The following is a 23,885-nucleotide window of genomic DNA, read 5'->3' as shown; positions in this document are numbered from 1 at the left end:
GAAATTGTATGAAAATAAAAATGTGCCAACTGTTAAGTAGTGTTAAGGAAGTACTGTTGATGGGGAAAAGGGAAATATCCAAAATTAAATACAAAATGGTGAAATGTATGAATAATATGAGGTTTTTTTTAATAAATTGTTACAAATATTTATATGTCATGATAGAATTATTAACGAATTTTGATAACTTTTCTTGTCAAGTGGAAGGAGTGAAGGACAGCTCAATGGTGAAACAAACACACCTATTGAAGGAAGCCAGGCAGGTGATGCAGCTGCCTCTGCCAGGAACCTACCAAATGAAGACATAGTTCAGAAGATAGAGGAAGTACTTTCTGGGGTCTTAGATACAGAATTACGATATAAGCCAGGTAAGTTGAAGATAATTACCTGTCTTGAAAGCTAAATTTTTAAAAATAGTTAATAGTTAAATAGTAGTATTTCTGATTGCACGGTATTTAAGATGTTCATTAGATCTAAAATGTCATTAAGTTGAATTTTTAATTTAACTGATTTACTGAAGACTTGTTTTTATGTCCATTTTTTGAAAATACAGTTGCAGTTGTTTGCTTTACTGGTGGAATATAACTGTATTAGATTCAGTCTTGTAGTGCCTCAGTGCCAGGATTTTGAATATGGATTTTCATTGAAAAATTGTGTAAATGTCAAGTTTTGGAAGGTACAGGAGTCTGGACCAAATTGTAATGATTTTAAAACCCTGGAAAGTTTTATTTTAAAGCTCAAGGTTAGAGATTACTTTGTTTTTGCACCTACTTTTAAAGGTGTAATAAATGGGGAGGAAGCATTGCTGGATATTGAGCATGTGGGGAACTGATTAAATAATTGGTGCTTAGAAATGACTTATCATCAACCATCTTTTAGTTTTGGAAATGGAGACATTTTATGGATTTTTTTTTTTTTAATATGGAGTGTGGCTTAAAAAAATAGTATAAACTGGCCATGCTTAGATTCATGACTTGAGCAACTTTTGTTGAAGTATAATGTAGATTTGGTACATAATATAAACAATTAGTAGAAAATGATTAGTTTTGTTTTGAAACAGATCTTGTCGTGTGTTAATTCACTTTTTCCATAATCTTGATGACCTGGATTTCTGATCTTTTTCTGAGATCACTAAGGTTTATCAGATTTTATACTGGCATTAGAATAAATCTCATCTAGTAATAAAGTGTAAGCCATATTTTGGTTTAGATATGCAGATATGTTTTTAACCTCTTAAGGGTTGTAAGTTAACTTCTTAATAACTTTAGAAGAGAAGGGAAGAGGTGTTACTTGTCTTAGAATACAGCATGAGTGAGAATTTAGGTTCCATGTTTTGTGTTTGTTGCTCAGACCTTTGCCGTCTTTATAAAAGCATTCCCTAGTACTGAGCGACTTCATTTTCACTTTTCACTTTCATGCATTGGAGAAGGAAATGGCAACCCACTCCAGTGTTCTTGCCTGGAGAATCCCAGGGACGGGAGAGCCTGGTGGGCTGCTGTCTATGGGGTCGCACAGAGTTGGACACGACTGAAGCGACTTAGCATCAGCAGCAGCAGCATTTGCTGAGGGTTTACTTGATGCCACGCGTTATTTAGTGTACTTTGCATGTTTTTAACTCAGTTTGTCCTCTGCCTCTGAAAGACAGTGTCAGCAATTGAGTGGTGCATTGATTCAGTATGCAAAAGCAGACAGTCTGTTCTAAAGCCAGTGCCACATTGCTTCTTGTATGAGTAAATAGGAGTTATGAAATAGTCACAAAAATTATTCAGTGTATGTATTTTTAGGAATTCTGATAGTTAATAATATAAAAGAAGTTTATATGTAAGTGTAGTTTAAAAGTTGTATATTAAGAGCTGGAGAAAATAATTGTTTTAGATGAACTTAGGAAAAATACATTTTAATGTAATTCTAAGAACTTTTGTAATAAATTAAGAACTTATTTTTAACCCTGACTTTAGTTGTAGAAGTGTTGCAAAGGTGCCAGTCTTCAGATAGCTGGTTTATGGAAAATTATTTAACAGGAGATGTCTTATGGTATCTTAACATGGAATGTAAGGTATTGTTTATATGATTTATCTAAATCTATCTTGGGGAATATTTGACATAATTAATTTTCCTTAATTTCAGACTTGAAGGAGGCATCCAGAAAAAGTAGATGTGTGTCTGTCCAAACAGATCCTACTGATGAAATTCCTACCAAAAAGTCGAAGAAGCATAAAAAGCACAAAAATAAAAAGAAGAAAAAGAAGAAAGAAAAGGAGAAAAAGTATAAAAGACAGTCAGAAGAATCCGAGTCAAAGCCAAAATCACATCATGATGGGAACATGGAGTCGGATTCCTTTTTGAAGTTTGATTCTGAACCTTCAGAGATGGCACTGGAGCATTCTGTAAGAGCATTTGGCCTATATGACACCAGTGAATCTCCCGCAGTTGTGCTTGAACCTCCTGTAGTTTCGATGGAGGTCTCAGAGCCACACATCTTAGAAACTTTGACGCCAGCTGCAAAACATACAGAACTGTCAGTTGCATCTACATCAGTAGTCTCAGTGCCGTCAGAGCAGTCTGTGGCAGTAATGCTGGAACCGTCCACAACAAAGATTCTGGATTCCTTTGCAACAGCACCAGTGCCTACAGCAACAGTAGTGCTCAAGTCCTCTGAGCCAGTGGTAACGGTGTCAGTGGAGTGTCAGATGAAATCTGTGCAGAAGTCTTTGGAGAGCACACCTCCAGAGCCATCAAAGATCATGTTGCTAGAGCCTCCAGCAGCAAAAGTGCTAGAGCTATCAGAAACTCTTGTGTCATCAGAGACACCTACTGAGGTGCACCCTGAGCCAAGCACGTCAACAGCAATGGATTTTCCAGAGTCGTCAGCAACTGAAGTGCTAAGATTGCCAGAGCAGCCTGTAGAAGGACCATCAGAGATTGCAGATTCATCCATGACACGACCGCAGGAGATGCTGGAGCTGCCCAAGACCACAGCGTTGGAGCTGCAGGAGTCGTCGGTGGCCTCAGTGATGGAGTTGCCGGGGCCACCTGCGACCTCCATGCCGGAGTTGCAGGGGCCCCCTGTGACTCCAGTGCTGGAGTTACCTGGGCCCTCTGCTACCCCGGCGCCAGAGTTGCCAGGGCCCCTTTCTACCCCAGTGCCTGAGTTGCCGGGGCCCGCTGCGACAGCAGTGCCTGAGTTGGCGGGGCCCTCTGTGACAGCAGTGCCGCAGTTGTCACAGGAATTGTCAGGGCTTCCAGCACCATCCATGGGGTTGGAGCCACCACAGGAGGTACCAGAGCCACCTGTGATGGCACAGGAGTTGCCAGGGCTGCCTGCAGTGACAACAGCAGTAGAGTTGCCAGGGCAGCCTGTGGTAACAGTAGCAATGGAGTTGACCGAACAACCTGTGACGACGACAGAATTGGAGCAGCCTGTGGGGATGACAGCGGTGGAACATCCTGGGCAGCCTGAGGTGACAACGGCAACAGGGTTGCTGGGGCAGCCTGAGGCGGCAATGGTGCTGGAGTTGCCGGGACAGCCGGTGGCAACGACAGCGCTGGAGTTGTCAGGGCAGCCTTCGGTGACTGGGGTGCCAGAGTTGCCAGGGCTGCCTTCGGCAACTAGGGCGCTGGAGTTGTCGGGGCAACCTGTGGCAACTGGGGCACTGGAGTTGCCTGGGCAGCTCATGGCAGCTGGGGCACTGGAGTTCTCGGGGCAGTCTGGGGCAGCTGGAGCACTGGAGCTTCTGGGGCAGCCTTTGGCAACAGGGGTGCTGGAGTTGCCAGGGCAACCTGGGGCGCCAGAGTTGCCTGGGCAGCCTGTGGCAACTGTGGCGCTGGAGATCTCTGTTCAGTCTGTGGTGACAACGGAGCTGTCAACGATGACCGTGTCGCAGTCCCTGGAGGTGCCCTCGACGACAGCGCTGGAATCCTATAATACGGTAGCACAGGAGCTGCCTACTACATTAGTGGGGGAGACTTCTGTAACAGTAGGAGTGGATCCCTTGATGGCCCAAGAATCCCATATGTTAGCTTCTAACACCATGGAGACCCATATGTTAGCATCCAACACCATGGACTCCCAAATGCTAGCGTCCAACACCATGGACTCTCAAATGCTAGCATCCAACACTATGGACTCCCAGATGTTAGCCTCTAGCACCATGGACTCCCAGATGTTAGCAACCAGCTCCATGGACTCCCAGATGTTAGCAACCAGCTCCATGGACTCTCAGATGTTAGCAACCAGCTCCATGGACTCTCAGATGTTAGCAACCAGCTCCATGGACTCTCAGATGTTAGCAACCAGCTCCATGGACTCCCAGATGTTAGCAACCAGCTCCATGGACTCCCAGATGTTAGCAACCAGCTCCATGGACTCCCAGATGTTAGCAACCAGCTCCATGGACTCCCAGATGTTAGCAACCAGCACCATGGACTCCCAGATGTTAGCCACTAGCTCTATGGACTCCCAGATGTTAGCATCTGGCACTATGGACTCTCAGATGTTAGCTTCTGGCTCCATGGATGCTCAGATGTTAGCGTCTGGTACCATGGATGCCCAGATGTTAGCATCTAGTACCCAAGATTCTGCTATGTTGGGTTCAAAATCTCCTGATCCCTACAGGTTAGCTCAGGATCCTTACAGGTTAGCTCAGGATCCGTATAGGTTAGGTCATGACCCTTACAGGCTAGGTCATGATGCCTACAGGTTAGGGCAGGACCCCTATAGATTAGGCCATGATCCCTACAGACTAACTCCTGATCCCTATAGGATGTCACCTAGACCCTATAGGATAGCACCCAGGTCCTATAGAATAGCTCCCAGGCCATATAGGTTAGCACCTAGACCCCTGATGTTAGCATCTAGACGTTCTATGATGATGTCCTATGCTGCAGAACGTTCCATGATGTCATCTTATGAACGCTCTATGATGTCTTATGAGCGGTCTATGATGTCCCCTATGGCTGAGCGTTCTATGATGTCAGCCTACGAGCGCTCTATGATGTCAGCCTATGAGCGCTCTATGATGTCCCCTATGGCTGAGCGCTCTATGATGTCAGCTTATGAACGCTCTATGATGTCAGCCTACGAGCGCTCCATGATGTCCCCAATGGCTGACCGATCTATGATGTCCATGGGTGCTGACCGGTCTATGATGTCGTCGTACTCTGCTGCTGACCGGTCTATGATGTCATCGTACTCTGCAGCTGACCGATCTATGATGTCATCTTATACTGCTGATCGTTCAATGATGTCTATGGCAGCTGATTCTTACACCGATTCTTATACTGATACATACACGGAGGCATATATGGTGCCACCTTTGCCTCCTGAAGAGCCTCCAACAATGCCACCATTGCCACCTGAAGAGCCACCAATGACACCACCATTGCCTCCTGAGGAACCACCAGAGGGTCCAGTGTTAGCCACTGAGCAGTCAGCATTAACAGCTGAAAATACATGGTCTGCTGAGGTGCCAGCATTACCTCCTGAAGAGTCTGTATCGCTGCCTGAACCTCCTGTGAGTCAGAGTGAGATTGTGGAGCCTTTGGCAGTGACTGCTAATTATTCAGTGTCAGCATCAGAGCCTTCAGTGTTAGCATCAGAGGCTGACGTGACTGTTCCAGAACCACAGCTAGAGCCAGAGTCTTCAGTTATGTCAACACCTGTAGAGTCTGCTGCTGGAGCAGAAGAGCATGAAATTGTTGCAGAGAGACCAGTGACTTACATGGTGTCTGAAACTCCCACATCATCAGCTGAACCAACTGTGTTAACATCAGAGCCTTCTGTTATGTCAGAGACAGCAGAAACTTATGATCCCATGAGGGCTTCAGGACAGACTGCCTCAGAGGTATCTATGTCTCTGCGGGAGCCAGCGGTGCCTGTCGCAGAGCCATCACAGAGCACTGTAGATCTGCCAGCTGTGGCTGTTCCAGAGCACCCAGCTGGGATTGTTTCAGAGACATCAACCGTGGCTGTCCCAGAGCCACAGGCTGCGGCTGTCCTAGACCCTCCAGCTGCGGCTGTCCTGGACCCACCAGCTGAGGCTGTACCAGAGCCCCTGGCCTTGTCTGAGCCAGAGCATGTTACTGTTGCTGTGCCAGTTGTTTCTACCCTGGAGCCTACTGTGCCTATTCTGGAACCAGTGGTGTCCATCCTTCAACCTAATGTGATTGTTTCAGAACCATCTAGTTGTATCCAAGAGTCCACTGTGACAATTTCAGAGCCTCCTGTCACTGTCTCAGAGCAGACTCAAGTAATACCAGCTGAGACAGTTGTAGAGTCTACACCAGTAATATTAGAGTCTAGTGTTATAAAAGGAATGAATTTACTATCTGGTGATCAAAGTTTTGCTTCAGAGATTGGCCTGCAGGAGATAGCCATGCATTCAGAGGAAGAGCCACGTGCTGAAGGACTCCTGAAGAGTGGTTCTAATGAAACTGAAAATTGTATAAATACAGACCTTAACATAAATAATCACTTAATTGCTCAAGAGATAGAACGTAGCACAGTGTCTGCTGCCAGCACTGGTGCTGTTGGTGAAATTGGTGAAGAGGCAGTTTTGCCTACCAGTGAGACTAAACAATGCGCAGTATTGGATACCTGTCCTAGTGTTAGTGAAACTGAGCTAGGAGGAACTCTGTCTTCTGTTGGTCCCCTTGTCCTTGAATCTGAAGCAGTGGGAACTGGTAAGGATCTTGAATTTGGCACAGCATCTGCTCTCAGTTCAGTTAGTAAATATGATGGTGAGGTATCTTTAACTACTCAAGATACTGAACATGACATGGTCATTTCCACCAGTCCCAGTGGTGGCAGTGAAGCTGACATAGAGGGACCTTTGCCTGCTAAAGACATTCATCCTGATCTATCTAATAATTTTATCAACAAGGATGCAGAAGGATCATTACCTGTACAGGAGAGTGACCAGATGTTAGCAGCTGCTGTCAGTCCTAAAGAAAGTAGTGGGGAAGATAAAGAAGTATCTCTCACTACTAAAGAGATATTGTCTGATTCAGGATTTCCTGCCAGCATTGATGATATTAATGAAGCTGATTTAGTGAGACCATTACTTCCTAAAGACATGGAACGTCTTACAAACCTTAGAGCTGGTATTGAAGGACCTTTACTTTCGAGTGAGGTAGAACGGGATAAATCTGCTGCCAGTCCAGTTGTAATTAGTATACCAGAAAGAGCTTCAGAGTCGTCTTCAGAGGAAAAAGATGATTATGAAATTTTTGTAAAGGTTAAGGACACACATGAAAAAAGCAAGAAAAATAAGAACCGTGACAAAGGCGAGAAAGAGAAGAAAAGAGACTCTTCATTAAGGTCGAGAAGTAAACGTTCCAAGTCTTCTGAACACAAATCTCGAAAACGCACCAGTGAATCTCGTTCTAGGGCAAGGAAGAGATCATCTAAGTCCAAGTCTCATCGCTCTCAGACACGTTCGCGGTCACGATCAAGACGCAGGAGGAGGAGCAGCAGGTCAAGATCAAAGTCCAGGGGAAGGCGATCTGTATCAAAAGAGAAGCGCAAAAGATCTCCAAAGCACAGGTCCAAGTCCAGGGAAAGAAAGAGAAAAAGATCAAGCTCCAGGGATAACCGGAAAACAGGTAGAGCTCGAAGTCGCACCCCAAGTCGTCGGAGCCGGAGTCATACTCCGAGTCGTAGGAGAAGATCCAGATCCGGGGGGAGAAGGAGCTTTAGCATTTCCCCGAGCCGACGGAGCCGCACCCCAAGCCGAAGGAGCCGCACCCCAAGCCGAAGGAGCCGCACCCCTAGCAGACGGAGCCGGACCCCGAGTCGACGGAGCCGGACCCCGAGTCGACGGAGCCGGACCCCGAGCCGTCGGAGAAGATCAAGATCTGTGGTAAGAAGACGAAGCTTCAGTATATCACCAGTCAGATTACGGCGATCACGAACACCCTTGAGAAGAAGGTTTAGCAGGTCTCCAATCCGTCGCAAACGATCCAGGTCTTCAGAAAGAGGCAGATCACCTAAACGTCTCACAGATTTGAGTGAGTCATTTAAAAATTTAATGGTATTAAAGAATGATTTGAATCTGAATTTTTTTCTGAGTTTAATGACATATTGGGGATTATTGGTTTTTTAGGATAAATATTTCTATCTTTTAAGTTTTTGTAATTAGCTTCTGTTTAGAAAATGTGGGAATAAGTACATTTATAATTAGCTTTAAAAGATTAGCTTTGGAGTATATTAGAACCAAAGTATTTCCATACTTTAATGTTTTCTTTCTGCTTGAACCATATACCATAACTAAAAATGGCAAGTAGAAGTTCAATTAAGTGTTGTTACTGTAATTATTCCAACATAGGTTCTTGCAAATAAGCCTGAAATCAGACATTTCTTTTTTAAATAGTTACATGTCTTAAAATGGCGTATAGAACTGTTAAATGTTTGTGAGGATAATTCTAATTGGTATAATGGGTAATGTAGGTGAGTAGGGAATTTTGCATGTGGGGAGTTAGTGATTTCAGTCTGTCTGTCTTTTACAAAATGAAGTGTTTTAATATCTCCTGCTTTTTTAAGTGTGCAGAGGTGACTAAAATTTGATGGATAATGTATGACTACTGTTAATGGATAATTTGTCATTATCCCAATAGATTGGACATTTCCAGGTCAGAGTAGTCTAAAGAAAAAGTCCTAGACAGAACCTTAGGGGAGAATGATTCAGTTTAACAGATGGTTTTTGAGTTCTTTTTTATTAAAAAACATAAAGATTACGAGCTAGTACAAGAGACACACATAAAATGCATGTATGTCTGTTTTACCAAGTAGTGAAACTGCCTAAGAGCAGAATGTGATGATTGCTGTAAATACTGGTACAGATTAGGTACTTTGGGAGCACAATGGAGAGGAATGTTAAATTCTGACTTAAGACTTGTTACTTTGAAATGGTGGCAGTTTTGAAATTGGGCTCAAAGAGTGATTTAGAATGTTTATATTAGGAGATTTAGAAGGAGAGTAATTTAAGGGGCACCATAGTATTGGAAAATAAAGTAGGCTTTGGCAGGTGGGGAGTTAGCATGTATAGCAGGGTGATTATTGTAGTTGTGTAGTTTAGCTGTTTTGTATAGTGTTTGAGTGGGAAGCTAAACGGACTTAATTCACTTTTAAATATGGGGTATTTTCTTTATTTCTTTAAATCTTTGAGCCAAAGAATGATTTCATCACAGCTGTAAGTTTGGGCAGAAAATTGATGCCTTTAATTTTTTTTAGCATGTAAAACATTAGATAATATAAAATGTATAGCCTTTCAGGAAAACTGCTTTTTGTATTTTTCCTCTTGCAGATAAGGCTCAGTTACTTGAAATAGCCAAAGCTAATGCAGCTGCCATGTGTGCTAAGGCTGGTGTTCCTTTACCACCAAACCTAAAGCCTGCACCTCCACCTACAATAGAAGAGAAAGTTGCTAAAAAGTCAGGAGGAGCTACTATAGAAGAACTAACTGAGGTAAGCTAGACAGAATTTGTTTTCATTCTTAAATGGATTACTCCAGTGATGTTGACTCTGGAGCGTGCCAAAAACCTGAATTGTGGGCTGAACTGATAATGGCTGGCACCGAGTGGCCAAAACCCGAAATACAGACGTGGCAGCGGCAGAAGCTCTGTTTAGCAGGCCATTATCCGGGATGGCTAAGCTCCGCTAGCTAAGTTACTTCCCATTACTTTTGCTTTCCAGTTTTAGAAGCCAAACTGACTGAGGAGTGGGACGGTTCGTTTGAATGGAGGAGGTGTTGAGTGAGCAACACGCAGAAGCTCGCCTACAGTTTCGTTTCCATTCACGACGCGTTCACTGATCGCCACGAGTGTACTGCATATACGCAAAGACACAGACAATCTTCAGAAATGATCTTTTGCCACCGGAGCTTGGAAATTAATGAGAATAGCTGGCCATTGCCTGAAAGGAACTTCTTTCGCATCAACATTTCGGGTTTTGGCTGTTTGGTACCAGCCATTGGTGATAATGGCCGGCCATTATCAGTTCTTCCTGCGGTTCGGGTTTTGGCAGTAACATATATATTTTAAACACAGTTATTTTTGTTTTTAAGAATTTGATCTTTTCAATTGAGGCTTTTTTTTTTTTGTCTTATGGCTTTGTTTTATTAAAATTTGTTTGGGTTTTTTTTTGTTTTTTTTTGTTTTTTTTTTTGGAGGACGCTGAAATATTGCTGCTAGGATCCAGAAATACCACACTGTTTCAGATATTGAAACTTGTTATTGGCTAGCCTTATGCCAGCCTGCCACTGTCAATATATTCTGTTCCCCTTGGTTACAAGCTTGGTATTCTCTGTGTTTTTGGCTAAATGAGCTTTTTATCCTATTAAAATATTTTCAATTGATAAGGGATATGATAAATTCTACTGCTTGTATAGAGACAAGTCCACCCAAATTTACTCTGACCTTTTTATAAAGCCAGGTAATGGGAGTCTGTTCCTTTGCTTCTCAAGGAGGAATTGACTTTGCTTTATGTGTCAGACCTCATCATTGCACCCTCTCCATCATGCCTTATATTCCATCCTTGAGTTCTGTTTCTTTAGACACTCAACCTATAAAACATTTATGGAAAGACATGCTATTATCTAGCCCAGTTGCAAGTGTTTCAAATTTTGTTTAGCCATACATTTGGGGATTGCATAGTTTCTTAATCTCTTTCCTTAGATTTACTGCAATATGAATTACAGCTTTTTTTTTTTTTTTTATGTTTAAGGACCTAGTGAAGACTTCTACTGCTTGCTTATCAAATCCAAGCTCCTTATCCAAAACCTTATGAACACTTAGTGATTCCCTATATATTTTAGCCTCATCTTCAGCCCTCTTATCCCTTTTAATAAGTTTTTTCTCACCTCTTTACCACTACCTGACTATAGAGTGACTTTCTTTTCCTTTCCCTGCTAATCCTTTTTCTTAACTATGAAAATCTGGCTTAGAACTTTCAAGGAATATTCCTTGATTATCAGATTCTGCCTGATTCTGTTCTCTCTTAAGCTTTTGTTCTTTGAGCACTTATGTACTCAGTTTGTATTATATCAGTTTGCACTTGTTAAACTGTGTTGCTCTGTAAAAGCGTTCCTCAATTATCTCATGTGTATGTATTCCATCTTTTGAACTAGATTGTAAGCTCCTTGAGAGCAGGGACCATGTCTTTTATTTTTTTGTATTCCCTGGACAGTGCCCAGTACAGTGCTCTGCACATAGTAGGTGCTCAATAAATGTTGTTAACTGACTGACCAGCTAGAGTGTGTTTAAATAAGTAGTGAGCTAAGTTACCCAGCTATAAATTTTATGTGGTTTTGAATTTAAGAAATTATGTGTTATTCTACATAAAGTGTAAGATTTATCTTTTGTTTGTTTTTACTTTTTAAGAAATGCAAACAGATTGCACAGAGTAAAGAAGATGATGATGTAATAGTGAATAAGCCGCATGTTTCGGATGAAGAGGAAGAAGAACCTCCTTTTTATCATCATCCCTTTAAACTCAGTGAACCCAAACCCATTTTTTTCAATCTGAATGTGAGTATTAATGTTTTTGAACTGGTAAAACAGCACAACTTGTAGAACTATTTAAGTAAAACTGAAATAATATTTTTTAATTTAGGTTAAATACTGTGAGAAATAGTCATTTTCCGATTATGTTGACAATCTATTGAGTTTTGAATTAAGAAAAACATTATGTTTTTAGATTGCTGCAGCAAAGCCAACTCCACCAAAAAGCCAGGTAACATTAACAAAAGAATTCCCTGTATCATCTGGATCTCAACATCGGAAAAAAGAAGCAGATAGTGTTTATGGAGAGTGGGTCCCTGTAGAGAAAAACGGTGAAGAAAACAAAGATGATGATAATGTTTTCAGCAGCAATTTGCCCTCTGAGGTAAGTAAGAGGACTATTATGTATTTTTCTTTTTATATACCTGAATCTGCATTTTATTGTTATTTTATATCTGATTTGGATTCTGTTTCACTCTTCTTAGGGCCGGGTTAAACGGCAGGGCCGGGTTAGACGACAGATGAAACAACCCGCAGCTTCTCATTTGACAGTAACTCGATGCAATTCACTTTGTGGAACCAAGCCACAAAGTGAAAAGCATCGAATTGCAGAGAACAGTGTTATCACATCCCTACCCAACATTGGGCCCTCCTTGCACTTGTGGGAAGGTAGCCCAAGGTACAACTATTTAGCTTCCCGTTTTGCTTCAAGGCTCTATAGCTCTAGATTTTGGTGGTAGCAAATTTATCGGGTGGAGGGATTTGAGCAGAGAGAGGCAGATCCTCAGGTTCAACACAAGAACTGGATTGGAAAAGGTCCCTGTAGGCTGATGTGAGCATCTCGGATACATAGCCTGTTGCCCTTTAAATAATGGTTTCTTACTATATTTCTCTGGGTTGTTTGTCAGATAGCCTTTAATTTTAATCATTTTCCCCTTCTGTGTGCTACCTTGGCCCTTTTGAATTCTTGTGTTTAACCTAATGCTCAGCCTTGGTACTCCATTTCCCTTCTCCTTCCCCTTTTTGCTACTATTAAAAGTTGGAGAAGTGGAATTCACACCTTGAAATTTCCAGGAGGCTATAGTTGTATCTTGTCAAAATGACGCAGTAATAATGCCAAGTGTCAAAACAGCCCCATTAAAATGCCACCTGATTAAATAATGTGCTGCTAAATATAGTGCACATGAAAACAGCGAGACTGTATATATATGTAAATATATATATATATCTGTATCTTTGTATGTATCTCTGTATCTGTACCTTTGCTGTATCTTTTAATAAACAGTTTACTTTTATTTAACTTGTTGTGCAAAATCACGCTTGGGGGATCTGGGAGGGTGGAGACTTACTAGGGGGGTGGGAGTTTTAAATGATACAATAGACTAGTCATCACCTCTTGCCCTTGGTTTCCCAAACCCAGACATTTGTCCAAGGACTAGACTAGATATCTGATGCCGGTACAGTGTAGGGATTCTTGCCCAGTTCCTGTCCTTGCCATTTTGGGATATGTGGATCCAGAGAGACCTGTACTCTTCACCTACAGGTTCCCCTTATTGACCATATCATCATCATCCAATAAACACCTCTGATAATACAAATAAACAAATTCTGTTTATAAAGTTAAAAGTGAACAGAACCCAAATCAGAAACTTTGGTAGTATTTTTTCCCCTGAGCTATTCACAAGAGACATTGGGTTTTTTTGTTTTGTTTTTGACCTGTGGCATTTGGAAAAGAGAGCACATTCTGTGCAATGACACTGGACATAACTAGCCAGTGCAGCTTATAGTCACTGTTGATATTTACATGAGATTCAACAACTGAAGCAAGGTACGCCATCACCAGTGAAGGAGAGACAGATAGCTTATTTGGACAATTTTTAGTGAAGCCAGTTGAGTAGTTCAGTTGCCGATTCGCAAATCAGGCTACTTGGTGCACATCTCAAGAGGGAAAGGTTAACTGACATTTATAACTGACTTGAGTCTAGTAATAGCTGAGTATAAACCATGGTAAGAGGGCTGAACTGACTGACTTAGAAATTCTAATACACATGCTTTTAGTAATTTCTTAAACATTAAGCATTTAACAGAGTTAGAAAAAAACATGAAACATTTATGTGAAAAAAATTTTCCAACGTGGTAAAGCCCTATAAATATTGCATAATTCCAAAAGATTTTCCTGGGAAGATAAGTGACTATAACTATTTAACTTCAGTGGAACATGGGGAAGATGCTTAGTGAATCCTGGTGATTACGGTTCTTATTGATTAAGAATATATATAAATGTGTGCGTGTGTATATATATTACCGTATTTAGCCGTTTTCAGTCTTAACACTGAAACTGTGGTGCCTTACGTTGTCTGTCATCAATAGTGGTTGTCAAATTTGAATGAAAAGTTGGGGGAATTAACTCCAAAGACATCTGGGAGAGGGGAGTAGGTGGGTATTAGGATTTTATTATAAGTAAAGGAGCCTTTTATTAAAGCAGGAGACAAAAGTTCTATTCATGAAGCAGATTTCTTCTGTGGGGGATATTATATACAACTATTGCTATCAGAACTCTAAGCTAGTTTCTTAGACAGTTAGACTAAAAAATATGTGTTAACTTTAATTTCAAGTAAAACAATCCCCAAATTTTAGGAAGGGACAGCAATTTGCTTTTGTTTTTAGGTCTGTGTACTTTTACCTAGAAGTAATACTGAACATCTAAAGGAAGTGTTCACTGTATGAAATGTTTAGTTCTAGTTATTTAGCTGTATCTTACAAATACATTAGTAAGATTAATGTTCTATATTCTAAATGTTTGTAGAATACTATTGGTGACATTTTATGGGAGCATTGAGTCTTGATTCCCTGTCAGGGGTTGAAATAAAGATTTTATATAGAAAAGAAAGTTCTTTTTAAATGGTCAATATTTTAATTGAATAGTGCTTTGAATTTTTCTACCTGTTGTTTTTTCATTTTAATAAAATTGGAATTTGTGATTTAGTTTTGAGCATAAAACATTCAGGCAAAGATCACAGATTTGATCTCAGCTTTGCTATATGATCCTTAATCCTACCAGTTGTGCACATGAGTGCTCTTTGACATAAGTGAGAGTGGATAGACGTGGATGGATCAACATAAATCCATATCTTACGGAAATACCAACTCATCACACTGTGGGCTCTGCTGCCATAGCATCGTCTTCCTACCCAGAAGCCAACCAGCATCATCCTCAGTAAAGAGTGACTGCAGAACCTTGATCATATTTGTGTGAATTTTGATTTATAAACAATGAAACCAAAAGTGTTGGAAAACATTTTAAAACTTGTCCTTTGGGGGCATTAATTCTCGGTAATAAAGATAGCAAAGCCTTACTGGGTAGAGGATATAAGTGTAGTCTCTGGCATAAAGTTTCCTTACTTCATGTCCCAGTGGAGCTAAAATTCCCTTATGGTTAGGAACTCTGTATTTTTGAGGTTTAAGAAAACTTGAGTTTTTGTGGTAAAATGAAAATTTTAATTGAAAATGAAACACATAGTAGGTCTTGGCAGTACAAGAATGTTACATACAGCTTTTTTATTCATTCATTCTTTAGATTCTCCCAGGTTATTAACATGGAATTTCTTTACCATTTAATGGTTTATCTAATCCTCCAATTAACTCTCTTTACTTAAAAATTTCATTTTATATCATCTTTTAATTGGAGATACCTGCAATTTCTTATGTAGAAAGTAATTTGCCTTTTACAGGTACTATTTTTTCCTTACCTGAATGACCACCTTTTAATAATTCTCCTTAGTTCTTTAATAGCCTTTCACTGACTTTTTAAGAATTATTTAAGATAATTGTTTTATTTATGTAAACAGTTGGGTTAACACAGGGGGAAGGTAAATTGACTTAGAAGGATTTTTAAAATAAGGAAGATGAAGATGCACAGGTAATAACTTAGGTTGTGAAATGCATATTACAGTGTCAGTTACATTAGTGTTTTATTAGTCCTGACAACATTTTAGGTTACAGAAATAGTAATCTGTTGTGTTGCTGAAGTAGAGGGGTGAAATAACTTGGACAGGTTTTTATTGATGTGTGAACTGGAATAATAATTCAGGATACTCTTTTTATGTGGATTTCACCTTTTAGAACAAGCCCTAGGGAGAAGGAAATAAAACATTTCCCCCCATCATGATGCCTAGAATATTACTACACATTACATGGAAGGTCTATTGTGTACTAGTGAAAATAAATTTGCTTTGTTGATGATAGCTTGATAATAGTGTTCTGCAGGGTTTAAGATAATTCCCGCCCCTCCCTCACCACCCACCGACTTTTTAGCATTCTAAAACTTTTAGCATCATTTTGGTACCTTTCACACTTGACTGTTTTTGAGCAACATTAAGTTAAGACTCAAACTCTGCTATGTATTATAGTCTGGTAGTAGTGGTATAGTTGTGTATGACTCTTAACGACCCAATGGACTGCACATTGCCAGGCTTCTCTGTCCATGGAACTTCCCAGGCAAGAAGACAGCAGTGGGTTGCCATTTTCCTTCTCCAATAGTTATATGCTTTATGTATACACATACAAATCCTATGCAGTCCAATACAGTAGTCATTGAGCCACTGAGAAATCAGTTCTTTAATTGCACTAGGCACATTTCAAGTGCTCATTAGCTTTCACTGTAAAAGTTCTGTTGGATAGTGCTGTTCTAAAGGGTAGCTGTGATGTTTTATGAGTCATTTAATACTGATTCAGAACTTTGGTCTAATCTTTGAATATTAATGTTTTGAGAATTATAGTTGGTTTTTTATTTCATATCCTGAGTTATCCTGGCAACTTGGATATATGCTTTTTGATATAAACTCTTGAGGATTCTTTAGAGATTAAGATAATCCTGACTGATCCTATTTTGGGTATGTTTCTTCACATTAAAAAGTATGAATATGAAATTAATAGTCAAATTACTATTTGTTAATAAAGTTTTGACACGAACTTAGAGCTTACTTGATAAGCCTGTTGAAGAATAAATGAAGTTGTATTACCTTAGGAAAAAAACTAGTTGTAATTTTATCTAAATTTATATTAAATCTCAATGTTGTTATATTAAATAAATAACTATTTAAATAAATAAAAGTTCCTTTCAGAGTGAGATGTGAATTTAACATAAAATACTGAGATGTGAATGAAGTTTCATCCTGAGGATAAATGATGAGGTATTTAGGTTACCTGCTTGCTTAATAAAGGTTAAAAGAGAAAAAAGTATGAAGATATAAAGTGTCTTCAGAAGGATGAAGTCACAGATAGGTATGTTAATTTGCTTTCAGTTGGGAAGAAGTAATTTTATTTTAGAAAAGTTGGAATTTTCAGAGCCATCTTAACTACATTTTTATGGCTAATTTTTACAGTTAGAAATTGTGGGATCAGAGCTTGGCTTGGTGGTGGGTAGGTACGTTTTCCCTAGTATCTCTGAATTTCAACTTTTTAGAATAAAAACCTATTATTTATACCTAAACACCCTAATGCTTAGATTTGTAGACGAGTATGAAACCCACAGTAATTCTGGCAAAGTTAAAGAATAGTATTTCACACATATTTAATGGGCCTCCAAAAATTACTTCATCATCTTACCTGACAGGTTTATGAAATATCTAAGGCCAAAAAATAATGTGATTCTGATCTAAAATAATCTGGATTCCCACTTAAAAAGTCACAGCAGGTGATCACAGTTGTAATAGAAGTGAAAAGTAGACGTGCTGTGTTTTTTAGTGTTTCAGTCTGCCTTTACCTGTATATCCCCAGAAATGTTCCAGTTAGTGTGGATAATTTACTAAGTTAACTAAGAAATTAGGATCTTTTATTAATGAGATCTGTGAGCAGTCTGATTACAGAATGAATTCAGTTTAATTCTGCTTTCATTTAAAGATGGCAGATATATAGAAACCTGTACAGGTTATATATATATTTGGTACCTTGTGGAAGAAAATTTTAATTTTTCTAAAGGATGATACTAGGTGACTCAGCAAGATAACTAAGAATAGTGAAGATAGGAAAAAGGAAGATTAGTAATCCTTATGCATGAGATAGAATTATTCTCTTAATAGTCACTTACTCTTAATCATATAGGTCTTATTTTTAAAAGAAGTATTTCATATTTAACTATACAGTCAAATTACAGGTTGCCTTAGTTTGGCTTTTTAAAAAAACTTATCTGTTAATTTATTTTAACTGACTTCCTCATATTTGTCACATCCATGCAGTTGCTACTAGTTATTCTTTTTATATGAATTTAGGAAAATCCTCCCATGTCAGATAACCATTCTCCAAAAATGAATTTTCTTGGATGAGATACTAGAAAATATTAATGGGTTTAGTAGTGTTAGAGGAAAAACAAGTATTAAGAATTGGTGAGTTGACACAAGTCATCTTGAGCTCTTAATAATGTTAGAACTAAACAGCATCAAATACTTGATTTTTTTTTCCTCCTATGGTTGAGCCTTCCACAAATTTGGTAAATAGGATATTTGGTCTAAAGATAATCCTTGAAGTTTTCCTGGATATTATGAAAAAGTTAAGTCGCATCTGCTTAGCATCAGCTTTTACAGGTAGAACCTGAGCACTGAAGAGGCGAACCTAAGGCATTTCAGACATTCTTCAAGTGCTCCGGCCTGATACTTGTGCCCCCACAGAGACAGTCTAACTCCCGTCATCAGTGCACATACTAATGAATGGAAAACCATACATAATGAATATATTCTTTGAAGAAGCTGAGTTCTTTGTATCAGACTTGATGAACCACCACAAGTATGTGAAAACATGCAGACATCAGTAAAAGAACGGTCTTTGACATGGCAGTGGTTTTCTGCTTGCTTATTTAAGAACCTTGCTTATTGCCTCTGAGGGCTGTGCTGAGAAGCAGGGTAAAATGAAAACTCCAATGATTATTTTGTTAAAGAAGGCGAGAGATTTTTAAATTCTTCATGAAACTTTCTATGATTGTAGTTTGATGTAGTAGAAAAAAGAAAGTTGGATTTTGGATTGAGTTCATCTGCTGCCTGATACTTTGTAACTTACCTTAAACAATCCGTGTCTATTTTCCAACGTTATTTTACCTTTTAGAGTCTTCTCCCTGCTTTACAAAATTATATATATATATATACACGTTTTTATATATTTGTATATACAGAATTTTATATAAAACTGGTTTTTGACATGAAGCAACAAAAGATGTGAGCAGTTTTCATAATTTAGGGAGTCTTTGGTTATTTGAGATAATTATCTTATGTTTTCTTTCTTAGCCTGTGGACATCTCTACAGCAATGAGTGAACGGGCACTTGCTCAGAAAAGACTCAGCGAGAATGCATTTGACCTTGAAGCTATGAGCATGTTAAATCGTGCTCAGGAACGGGTATGTAGTGGTTTTAATGTCTAAATGATATTTCACTAACTAGAGGGTTGTGACATAAGTAAACTGGCATGCTGTTGACATGTAGGTCTTTGAAAATCATTTATCTAGCAAGCTTTGTTTAAGTGAACGTGATTTGGGGCTTGATTATTCAGTAAATGTCATATACTATGGGGCAGGAACTATTTGAGAGAATAAAAATAGAAAAAATTACCTGCCCTCATAGAGTTTGTAATCAAATATATAAAAATAGTAGCTAAGTACCCATAACAGCCTTGTGAGTTTGCATTTAGAAAGAGTGGCTAAGTGAGGCCCAAGGTCACAACATTAGTAGGGGAACTGGGATCCGAACCTAGACAGTCTGAATCCAGTCTGTGTTTTTAACAGTGGACAGCTGCTCCATACATCCTCTTTCTATGGTAAATATATGGGGACAGGAAGTACATGTTCAGACAAATAGAAAATACTGCCTGACAGCTCCAGGTGTTCAGTAAATATACTCTGAATGAACGACAACTAATTCTTTAACCATTACAGTGTTTGAGTAACCAGTTTCCTATATTATGTTTTAAGCATGTATCTTGAATTGATTCTTGATTTATAACACTTAAGAGAAAGTAATTAAAAATTGAGGCTATCAACATTTATTATGCATTTATGAGATATGTAAGGAGAGCAAGGATCCTTTACCATGGGAACAATTTTCTGTATATTTTCATGTATCTGTGTGATATTTTGAAGAATAAGTATCACAGCCATGCTTTTCAGTTGTTAGATATATATTTTAAATTTGTTATTATTAATGGGATCCACTGAACGGTTACTGAACTGCTTTGGAATGTTTAAGAAAACAGTTTTAAAGATACAGTAAATTCGGTATATATATATTTTTTTATAGTTATATATTTAAGTCTGTTATTTAGTCTTTGTGGGAACCAAATAAACCATTTCATTTAGGGAATTAATACCAGTGGCATTTTAATGAGAGAAGTAATTTTACTTAATTGAGGCCTTTTTTCTTCAGATTGATGCCTGGGCTCAGCTGAACTCTATTCCCGGCCAGTTCACAGGAAGTACAGGAGTACAGGTTTTGACACAAGAACAGTTGGCCAATACTGGTGCCCAAGCCTGGATTAAAAAGGTACACAACATATGCACATATAAAAGTGTCCATGTACAAAGTTAAAAATTTTAAGAAAATATTTTATTAAAAATGCACAAAGAAGCCAGTGATTTTAAAGTTCATGAGTAAATTTGCTATGTGTATATACTCCAGGATGGACAATGAAGATGGATCGATCCCTGAGACAATGGCTAATGTATAAATACGGCTCAAGAGCCACTCAGTTTATATCCTACTGCTCCTGGGTTTTGTGGGGGTGGTTTTTAAACTGTGTTTTGAATGCTAACAGTGTATCTCAGCGGCTGTTCAGAATATCCTACGGTTCCTGTTGGACAACTGATCTTATGATTTCAAAGCAGTAGTTCTCAGATTTTTTCTCATCATGGGATACTTTATTACAGGTTCATTTTTGGTGAATCACTGCCCCCAAGAACCTTCTGCCACTTGGTTTTCCATTCCTTTATTCCTTTGCCCTTCTTTCCCCTTTCCTTAGTGCCCGTCCCTCCTGTAAGCGCCCTTGGCCCCTAGTCCTCACTCCTGTTGTGACCTCCAGCCCCAGGTCCATGTGGTTATCAGCTCTTGGTTACAGCAAGTGGTTGGGAGCCCCCCTTGTCAGCGCTGCATGTGGTGGTCTTGCCAGGGGACTAGAAGGATGGGGGAGGATGGCTGAAGTGTGGGGTGGGTGGTGCTGAAGGGTGGCGAAATTGGCTGGGATGGGGGTGGAGAAGACTTATCTGTGGACCACCATTTAGGCCCTGGTGGCCTCTGGTGATCCACAGGTTCAGTTTGAGAACTACTGATTCCGTGAAATAACAGGAAATGTAAGACGTAAATGCAAGGGAGAGGACGGACGCCTCGTGCTGTGAAGATGTAGGTGCTCCTGGTTTCAGATTCCTGCAGTGAGACATGTGAACTCCACCTACGGCTGCCTCATTGTTGGGGGAGTCTTAGGTGGTTACCAAGGGCTTTCTGAAGAAATGGGTTCTGGTGAAGGGATGTGGCTTGGTTGGATGGGTGATGGGGAACTTTGTTTCAGGAGTACTGGCAGCATAGCAGTGCTGAAACAGGGAGGCTGCCTGGTCTAACGGATTGGGAAGGTTTCTTAATGGCGCTGTACTCCTGACTCCTGTTGTGATCGTGGCAAGTAATTACTTGGAATTTCAGTTTCCAAGTGCCTTCTTAACTGCCTCGCGGGGTGGTGATCGATGTAATGTCATGGGTAATAGAGAACTGCTGAGTGCCAGTGAATGAGCTGATTTTTTCTGAAAAATCAGATTTTTGGTTGCTTTGGACCTTTTAATCTCATAACATTTCTTTTTTCAATTTTGATAGCATTATCTCTGGTGATCTTATTAACAAATTAATATAAAGCATACCCTTACTTTGCCTGCCCCCCTTTTTTGGAGCAGCAGAATAGTTGCACTAATAAGTATGATATACTGTGAGTACATAGTCAGATTGGTTAAAAAATGAACGTAGTTTACTAGGGGTTGGTGTTGGAAAAAAAGATGAAAATTAGAAAATTTGGATTAATTACAGTATTTAAAATATGAAAGTGATTCATGTAGTGCTTGAAAAATGGCTTTCATCTCATTGGGAATAATTATAAATGTACATAAATTTATTTTAATTTAATACTATCTAATGGTGAAGCTGAATACTCCATATTTCAGAAAGTTAGACTTGAAGCTCTATGATAATTAAATAGTCATGTACATTACTAGGTAGAAACTTAAGAATGTGATTCCGTTGCAAAGTGCTGGTCTTCATTTGTACATTGAAGTTCTGATACATATATATTGCTAAAGACTTCTAAACATCACATAACTTTTAAAAATGATTAAATTGGGTTCCTCATAAACTTTGCTTTTTCTTTTTGACTGCTAGTCCTTGTAGACAGTTCGCAGATCATTTAAAATGTAGATGTAGATCATATTTGATAAGTTACCACAAGATAAAGACATGTTCATTTATCACACCAAATTTTTGAATAATTACAGAAAGTGCTTTCAGGAAACTTCTATTTGTGTGTTGCTGAAAAATACATGCTGCTAATATCAATTAAGGCAGAACCACTTTACTCAGAAAAATGAACAAAAACATGGACAAAGTCATTAGGCAACTATAATATTCATCTTCGTGGTCAAATATCACAAACTACTTGTTTCATTTAGAAAACTTTTTCAAATGTCCATTCATACGGTGTTCCTTGCCTTCCTGTAGGGCAACACCCTCTTAATGTTAAGGACTACAGGGAATGCCAGCATTCTCCATATTCTTTTTTTGTTTGCTGCAGTATACTCTTAGATGAAAAGGAATGAGTTTTATTAGTAGTAAGAAAAAATTCGAATGGTTATTGATTTGAAAGAACCTTTATTTTCTGAAATGATTTGGACATGACCTGATGAATATTGTTTACTATTGTAGTCTTACTACATTAATTAGCTTTTTGTTAAACTGTTTATACACCCTGGTGTAAAGAAACATTTGAAGATAATAGAGAACAGAAACAGAAACCTGCGTTATTTGGGGATTTGTGTTATACTCTGCACAGTTGCCCTTTTTTTTAGGAGTGTTTCCTGGAAAAGAGGGGCGGATGAACCTGAAAGTAAGTAAAAGTCATTCTAGGTGTGTAGAAACAAGGCAGTTGGTACCCAAGCATCAAGCTAACTTTTCTCTCTGTACATCAACACTGCATGGCCTGCACCACATAAGGAACTGAACCAGGGCTATGTTTTTACCTCCACAGCTGCCTCCTTCCATCAGAGCACCTTGTTGAACTTAATGTCTAGTCACATACCATTGGCATGTTTTCTCCCCAGCTTATAATTAAATAGCTGGGGAGGGGGAAAGGATACAGTTTTACTACTGTGTAAAACCAAAATTTAGTAGTAACTTATCAGTAGAGGAAATGATTATACTGTGTCCAGAGCTACCAAAATTTTGGACTCCCTCTGTTGATAAGTTAAATGACTTTTGCTTACATTTGCTAGAGAATGTAAATGTAAAATACTTAGTAACAAGGGGAAACAAGACATGATTTGGAGATTATATTTTAAATGTTTAAAAAATGACCATAAAGATCAACAGTAGAATTCAGTTGTTTGTTACATATACATGGATGCCCTTTAAAAAGAGGCATCACTTATATCTTAGTGTGTGGAAACAATTGACTGTTGACCATGCTAATGTATATAGTGTTGTGCATCTTACGACATTAAGTGGTTTGCTGCTTTGATGGAAATTATGGTTCAGTGGGTTGGATACAAGAGAGATGATTGTTCACAGAATAACCTGTGAACTTTCACCCCTCTGTATGGAAACTTGTTTCAGGGCCAAATCCTTGTAGCTGTCTTCTTGCCCCGGTCAGTGCCAGCCCTACTATTCACAACACTGCTGCTACCGAGGCCTAGGTATGTAAACATTTAAGGAGTTTTTTAAAAGTCTTTTAACATCAAGCTAGGTTTTAAAAGAATTCAAATTCAGTTTGGTTTAATTACAGGGTATTGTATGTGCTATCTTTTTGCTTCATAGGGATTTTCTAAGTAAAATATTTATACTTATGGTAGAATGGGGGAAAAAGCTTTGGATAACAGTATGCTTCTTCAGTGTTCAAACTATTTCTAAATGATTGCTGGGCTTTATTCATTAACTAGGTACACCTGGGACAATTAATATTATTGACTGTTTTAACATTGCCTTCTTTTTATTTTGCAAGCTAAGAAGAGATACCAGTGAACCTAAATAGTGGACGAAAACAGGAGTGTTCTATTTTTTTTTTTTTGGAGGGGGGGCACAAGGGCCACTGTTTTAAAACTGCCATTTGACTTATTTGACTTTTAAAATACTGTTATGTTTATGTGAAAATAATTAGAACATATACA

The 23,885-nt window shown here is 39.0% G+C and overlaps 1 protein-coding gene across 6 annotated transcripts in view; it reads left to right on the top strand.

Annotated features, from left to right (window-relative positions):
• SON (SON DNA and RNA binding protein) overlaps positions 1-23,885 on the top strand; it is a 30,665-nt gene that overhangs the window by 2,947 nt on the left and 3,833 nt on the right. For 2 of the 6 annotated variants that reach the window (XM_055567646.1, XM_055567648.1), the window contains exons 2-8: positions 202-368; positions 2,128-8,007; positions 9,303-9,463; positions 11,377-11,523; positions 11,693-11,881; positions 18,771-18,881; positions 19,903-20,019. In XM_055567646.1, coding sequence (XP_055423621.1) covers positions 202-368; positions 2,128-8,007; positions 9,303-9,463; positions 11,377-11,523; positions 11,693-11,881; positions 18,771-18,881; positions 19,903-20,019 — 6,772 coding nt within the window. Of the gene's footprint in view, positions 1-201; positions 369-2,127; positions 8,008-9,302; positions 9,464-9,691; positions 11,238-11,376; positions 11,524-11,692; positions 11,882-11,981; positions 12,797-14,557; positions 16,609-18,770; positions 18,882-19,902; positions 20,020-23,334; positions 23,415-23,885 lie in introns of those variants that run through there. The other 4 variants (XM_055567649.1, XM_055567651.1, XM_055567650.1 and 1 more) reach the window with 4 other exon arrangements.

This window comes from Bubalus kerabau, chromosome 2 (genome assembly GCF_029407905.1).
Source record: "Bubalus kerabau isolate K-KA32 ecotype Philippines breed swamp buffalo chromosome 2, PCC_UOA_SB_1v2, whole genome shotgun sequence".
Classification (NCBI taxonomy): Eukaryota; Metazoa; Chordata; class Mammalia; order Artiodactyla; family Bovidae; genus Bubalus; species Bubalus kerabau.
The sequence above is the reverse complement of the archived record's forward strand: the minus strand, read 5'-3'. Positions and strand labels throughout refer to the sequence as shown.